Raw genomic sequence first — 7,307 nt, 5'->3', positions numbered from 1 at the left:
TCATTGCTTTTACTTGAGTGAGGAGGCATCATTGATCTTCGACAGCTCGCTTGCGGATGCTGCACATGCACAAGTGTGGTGCGTTGCAACTGTTTTCGTAGGGAAGGACGTCGCGAAATTAAATTTCGCAGCACGCTGCCTTTAAACTGCCGACCTTGAATTCGCTGGCGATGTGGTTAAGTAATAAAGCATAATCGATTCTTGTAGAACTGGAAGTATCCTTGAGATTAAATATCAGGAAGGGACATAATTCAGATGAGGACATAGTTTTCTCGCTGTTGTTCACACCCTGCATGTGCTCTCATAGAAAAAATGGATCCATTGATGGTCTTGTGCCAACTACAGAGCACTTCAAACCGTTTCAAATAGTTCGGAATCTCATTTTGGAATTCTAACATGCATCACCCTCTTTGCGATATGCTTGAGTTATAGCAGCCAGCTAGTCATTAATTAGTGGGACGTTTGCTTAGGAATTTCGTGAAGCACAGTAGTAATCGAAGAGAAAAGTAACTAGAATGAGCAACTCCTAGAGCTTGCAGCAAAAATTGTGTATCACTGACAACTGAGGCCAGATAAGTGAGGTACACGCACTTGCGAGGATACCTGATTAGAAGACGGCGTTACCCATTGTGGCTCTGTGCGCTCCTTACCCGACATCCGCCTGGAATATCCATTTTAAGACGAAGATAATTGTGGTGCGGTGGTATCAATCGAAGAAAATCCAAACTAAAACTGCGTGCACACCTTTCAAGATTGAAATACGCACAACTTGTACTACTACTATAGTGCGCAATGCTTCCAAAATTCGAAAACGACGCAATTAAAAACAAAATGTGGTGACGAACTCACATTAGACGTAGTTAACAGTCATTCAAGCAATCTGGAGCAGGAATAAGGAGACTGGTGGAAGTGTAAGCTAAGATGGAACGAAGTGTACTCTAGGACTCCCTAAAGTGTGACAAGGGGCAGGACAATACGCGGGAGCGTTGATTGCACTGAACAGCAGCTAAGTTGGTCGATAGCTGGCAGCGGTGTAACTCAATAGTGACGCTTGGAGCGCACCAAAATGCATGAGGGGGCGCCTTCAACGACCGAAAACATTGCATTCTTGAGGTAATCTTCAACACATTCACTCCTTAACAAGTACGTCCACAACCGTTGCCAACCCCAGAACGTAACATACAACGTTCTGGTAACCATGTATAAAAGAACATGTTAGTGGAAACCTCAAGAGAAATGCTCGAAAGATTTGTTACTGCGGTTAATTAATGAACATACACATGAGATGAGTTGGATTGCAGATTATCATTCATAGTAATAGATTTCAAAAACCAGCCACCCCTATTTTGAGCGGAGGATAAACCGAAAAAGAAAGAAAACCACACAACGATATTTTTATCACTCTTGGTGAGGTTACGATCCTCTTAGTTGCTGCTTACGAATTCTGATTACTATACACAGTTAAATGGGATAGAATGATCGAGATCATCTAAAAAGAACTTCAAGAAAAGAAAAAAGAAACGACAGGAGGAGATGGAAAGGAGCTGCAGGATAAACTAGAGACACATCGCTGCACCAAGCGTACGTGAGCCAGATGTATGATGCAAATCCAACAAGCAAACCAAATGCTGCTGAGAAAAGGCTCACGTAACTCGTTTAGAACCTTTGATCTCTCTTTCCATTTTCATCTTTGATCTTTAGTCTTTCGCTTCCGGTTGTTATCCCTTTCCACGAATCTGAGGCGGTGCGGATTTCAGGTGGAGTGTCCGTATACGGGGTCGCAGATTATGGAGACGGGGGTAGTTCTGCTTATCTCTCCCTGCATCACTGCAAACAACCGCCTCCAGAATGCTGTTTTTTACGACTCCATATATCGCAGCGCTCCACCCTTTGCACCGCCTCCGCCATGCGATTCGATATGAAATCAATTTGGACGGCTCCGATAGGCAGTAAGGGACGCTACGCGTGCAAAGGTGGCGCGCTGCAATAGATGGTGTCGTACAAAGCAGCATTCAAAGGCCGGCTGCTTGCAGTGACTCAGGGAGAGATGAGCGGAACTACCCCGGTCTCCGTAACCTACAACCCCGTATACGGATACTCCACCTGAAATCCGTACCAGCCCAGATTCGTGGTATGCTGCCTTTAAGCACACTTAATTCGCATAAACAAAAAAGTGCCAGATCTCACTCCATGAGCAGCTGGAAACTTAGTCTTCTAAACAGTTTTCCCCTCTAACGAATCACTGCAGTAACGAAACTTATAATTTCTAAGTGTCTATTTTTATAAATTTCTACGGTCATCCATCGTTCTGGGAATGGTAAAAGAAAACCATGCTAACAGCAATGTGTTCTAGAAGAATGACACGTTTTCTATTGCAATAAATTGTGTTCCTGATTGGGCTCGCAAATTTGCTGCATACTGGTCCTTTTCAAAACTCGTGTTCCTTAAAAAAATGATGCGGTTAACGATGATGAATGATGCGGTTGCGGGAAACAGAGATCCTCACTGTTTATGTGGTCCTTGAGAAAGAAATTAATGAAAATGAGAAAGAAATTCCCTGGAGTGGCTGGATCTCAAATTGAAGTGAGTTCAGAAAGAAACGAATGATCAGACAATAAGTTTCAAAATTGACGATGTGTCGATCATAAAATAAGCGATGAATGTGAATGGTAAATATATGATAGATATGTGGAGTCACTACAAACTTGAGTTATCTAGTCGATAGAACAACATCTCTACCACGTTAATGTTGCGCTTTACCTACCGAGCTTATAATATGAGCGACAGATTACTTTAGACTTGTAAAGAAGAACTCTTCAAAAATAGTGACAAATCCGAGTTGCATTAACATTAAATCAAGGGTTGCACCGGCACAAAGTGAGGAGAAAGAGGAAAGTGGAATGTGGAACATAGAACAGCCGTAATCAAGACATTTCACTGGTCGATAGGTCACGGTGGCTGATCACATATAGTCCGAGGGAATTGGGCAGCAGCCCCCTCCTCTCTCAACAGCGATCGATGCCTACGTCGCTATTCAAGGCTTTTTGGTTGCAAATGCCTTGGATGTAGGATTCGTCTAGCATCCCATCTGATCCAATTTCACATGCAAATCACAGTGAAGTAATAAAAGACATACTATGAAAGGTTTTTCTGTGGAACATCTAGACGAGAAGTTCCACGAAAGTTTCCGCTTGTAACACAAAACTATCATGAACCCAGATTCTGAGATTTGATGTTAATTTCATTTCTACAAAAGAGAACTTACATCCGAAAAACATCACATCTATAGTTATCTATAGTCACGTTACGATTATGAGAGCAATAAAAGGCGAAAAGTTGTAGCTAGAAATACGACAGCAGTTATTATGTCTTTTTTTGTAATTTTTTTTTGCGTTTTTTTTGTATTATGATCATCTATATATAACGTGAGCTTATTTGGAGGTGATAAATGGTAACAAAGATTTAATGTGACCTTATATCAGCATTTCCAGCTGTCCCGTAAGCCACTGCAGCTGCATCAAAGGTAGTCAATGTTTTATATCGTTTTGACCCTACTATACTCAGGTCCTCTTTCAGCACCTCAGTCCAGATCTTCCATTTTCGGCATTTGTGATTCAATTTTGCCGAATTTGTGTAACTTTGGCCATACCATTCTTCTGAGTTCAGTTTACCCTTTTTAATGGGCTGGGAAAAGTCACAAGATTCTCACTAATCTCCTAAACTCTGAAAAAAGTTTTATTCGTTTAGATTTGCGAATCTTTTATTCATGTGCTTTCTTCTACCCCCTCTGCTCCAGCAATTCATGTATTAGGTTGAGGAGTAAGTTTTCAGTGTTTTTTTAAAGTGAAGAATGGATATAGGAGAGAAAAAACCCACATTTCATTTGGAAGAGAATTTATCGCTCCACGAGGATATATTAAATTTGTTTTCAGATGCTTATTAATTCCTGTCTCTCAAACAAGTAGGTGGAGTGCCAAATGTCCAAAGTGGAGCACCTAATTTTACTTTCTCTGCCATGCGCGGATCCCTTCCTTAACTTGCGTAAACCGGGATATTTCTAGCATCACTGTTTCAATTGCAGGTTCTATAACGCTGATCGCATTTTCTTCGAGCTTATCCAGGTTTCTGAGGCGTGTATCAAAGCAGGAAGAACGGTGATGCTGAATAGGAGAGCACTGACCCGGATGTTCTTAATCCTCCTCACTACATCCTCGATGCTCTTGTATGCTCCCCAAGCCGCTCGTTCGCCGCTTCCGCTCTTCTGCCCAGCTCGGAGGTCAGGCCGTTCATCATTTCCCGACCTAGATATGGATAGCAGCAGCACTCGGATATACTCGTTCGACTGAGCGCGAATGAGGCATCAGAATCCCATAAAATCTTTAGTGTGTGGAGTAGGGATGCTTTGGTTGTCCAAGGCCTCCATTACCGCTTCAGCCCCAACTGAATCGAAGGCTTTCTTCAAGTCGATGAAAATGAGATAGCGGCAGCTTGTACACTCGCGATACTTCTATGTGGTTCTAAAGAGTGTGCATGTAGTCACTGAACCATGTTCGAAACCCTACTTGCTCGCATGACTGTCCTTCATATAATGTTCTTTCTATCTAGTGTATGATTATTCTTGTGAAGAGCTTGTAGATGACAGACAAAAGCAGATTGGGTTATAGGTGCCGATGTCCTGTGGTTTTACATTGCTTAGAAACAGCACAGTCCTGCTGATTTTACATTGCTTAGGAACCTTGAATTCCGAGGGATAACGAGTGAAGAGCTTTACCAGTGCGTTGATAAGGACTGGCGGTAGGGTCTTTAGATGTTCAGACTTGATTCTGTCGGGACCGGGTGATGCAAGTGAGCGTGGTTGTCGAAGAGATATGAGTAGAAGTCGTGAATGACTTTCACCATCCCCTTCTCAATCGTTGTAGTTGTTCATCTGGGTTCCGGAGAGGAGTCACTTTTGTTCTACTATTGGCGAAGTTCCGGAGATCGTAGCGAATACTCTCAGCTCTGCTCAGTTCCTGCTGTTTCGGCCAATATTGCTGCTTTTTCCTCTTCGAGGTCTTCTTTTATCGCTTCTCTGCAACGCCTCGCGAGTTTGGAATTCATGGTGAATTCCAAGCTCGCGAGGCGTTGCAGAGAAGGTGAATTCATGGTGCCTTGCAGCTCGTGCAGCTCTACGCTAACGTATTAGCTCTATAGTTTCCGGAGACAGGAGTCTTTTGGTGATTTTCAAACCCTTCGCTTTCTCGTACAGTCGTTAAGATGTTCTACAAGCCGTTCATATTCATCGCCAATGTTGTCCGTGACGGTATCTTCCCAAAAGCCGACAAACGAAGCGAAAAGATCCCAGTTCATGATAGTTCTAGGAGTTCGCTTTGTGAACATTGATCTCTCTTCGTGTGAAAGACAATATTCCTCGAAGAAGGCAATGGTTCGATCCCGTATAAAACTTCGGTACAACAACAACATTCATCAGGTAAAGCCTTTTACTGACGATGATGTGGCCAATTTCATAATGGTACCCTCCAACGGGTGACCTCCACGTCCAGTGTAGAGAGGAGAGCCCCGGAACTGCGAGTTCCCATGGATGGTCGTGGTCGTCACGATAGACTCGAAAACCCCTCTCTCTGTTCATTCCATTGAAGTCCATGGGTTCCGATGTGAAGTTCTTCAGGTGTTCTTATAGAGCCAATTTTGGCGTCGAAATCGTATGGCCTTGTAGAAGGTATGATCTTCTCTGTAGAACTTCAACTTCGTCCATATACAAAGCTTCGACGTCTTCCTCTTCGTAGTTTGATATTGGAGTGTAAATGACGAAGTCGCTCAAGGCTGGCATTGAATCACATTTTCACCCCCACTCCCCCCCCTCCCACCGTAAACGTGCGATTCGGGACGTAAGTTGTTCGAAAGAGTCGACGTTTATTGCCATACTCGTGTTAACCAGGATACCAGCTCCACCAACTCCTCTTCTGTCGCATGCTCCTAAGAACAGTTCCCCTCCAGTGCCATATACGGCGTTCAGTGGGTGGCGTCGTCTCATTTAAGTCAATCCGATGACGTCGTACTTAAGAATCCTAGCTTTCATCATCAGATGTTCAATGAACACTTCCATTCCACGCTTACGTGTTGTAAGTACAGATCATCATCAACCATCATCTGTTTTGGTAGCCTAGATGGTTGCTGCAAGCCCGTCCTTCCTGGCACTATCGTTAGAGCCTTCCTCCGGGGTCAGGATACTCTTTCTCACTGCTGTGGAATGCATATCATTTTAAAATCCATGGGTAGGTTGCAGGCTCCTACTACCACGAGTTTGCGTAGTCCCAAATGGACAAAAGGAAATTAGTTGTTGGAGATGACTCCAAACGACCTCTCTTGCACTTTCCATCTACTTGAATGCAAGCTTTTCGTCGGACCGATGTGCAGGATACAAGAGCATTATGAGTCACCGCTGGAACAAGAGAAACAGTACTAACTGGCTGTGATCCCTCTAATGAGGGAGACCAAAAGAGAATATGGGCTTTGAAGTTTAATTAAGGGGAGGGAAATAGTTGCAAAACAATTCTTCCTACTTTTACAGCCCTTGTAACTAATTGCTGGAAGATTCTTTTTGCTGTTCTTTTTTGTTTCGGTCATAGCAATAAATTTTCTTCTACTTCAGAAGGCCGGGCAAGACATGGACGTTTTCCACGTGTAATTCGCCAGAACACTATGTCCACTTCCGAGTAAAGCTCTTCGTTATGGCATTCCAACGACCAAAAATAGGCTAGCAGTCGTCTTAACAGCTTTATCTCCATGTATTCAAACTTCTCCGTCACCGTCGATGGCGCTGCTCAAGTCTCCGATCTGTACATCATGATAGGACAAATTGCGGATAGCTAGACTTTCAGCTTGACTTCGTTGACGATGGGGGTCGACCACAAGCACTTGGTCAATGAGTTGAATGCCGAATTAGCTTTAGCGCATCTTTGCTGAATATCTTTCTCGTAGCTGCCATCGTTTTTCAGCATACAGCCCAAATAACAGAACTTACAACTCCACGAGTTCGATAGGTTGGCTGTCCTTCCTGATTCCTGTTGAGGGTCTCGAACAGATCCACATCTGCCTGCATTTATCAGGGCGGAGTCGCTCGCTAATTCGAAGGCTGCAGCTAATTTCGATACAAGGTTAACGACATGTTGAAAATTCGAACTGTTTTCCGCGAATATAACAACGTCATCGGCGCACTCGGGACCTACCAAGACCAACTTCTCTTTGCATGATGTTGTCGATGGCAAAATTGAACAGGAATTGTTTTTCCATTGTACTTTTTTCTG

The 7,307-nt window shown here is 43.5% G+C and overlaps 1 protein-coding gene across 2 annotated transcripts in view; it reads right to left on the bottom strand.

Annotated features, from left to right (window-relative positions):
* Nucleotides 1-657, bottom strand: part of RB195_023670 (uncharacterized protein) — a gene marked incomplete at both ends in the record, with an annotated part of 19,914 nt that extends 19,257 nt beyond the window's left edge. The window contains one exon of one of the 2 annotated variants that reach the window (XM_013443212.2): nucleotides 592-657. In XM_013443212.2, coding sequence (XP_013298666.2) covers nucleotides 592-657 — 66 coding nt within the window. The remainder of the gene's footprint in view (nucleotides 1-591) is intronic. The other variant, XM_064211187.1, reaches the window with a different exon arrangement.
* Between the last annotated feature and the right edge of the window lie 6,650 nt (nucleotides 658-7,307).

Source organism: Necator americanus, chromosome X (assembly GCF_031761385.1).
Source record: "Necator americanus strain Aroian chromosome X, whole genome shotgun sequence".
Taxonomy (NCBI): domain Eukaryota; kingdom Metazoa; phylum Nematoda; class Chromadorea; order Rhabditida; family Ancylostomatidae; genus Necator; species Necator americanus.
The sequence above is the reverse complement of the archived record's forward strand: the minus strand, read 5'-3'. Positions and strand labels throughout refer to the sequence as shown.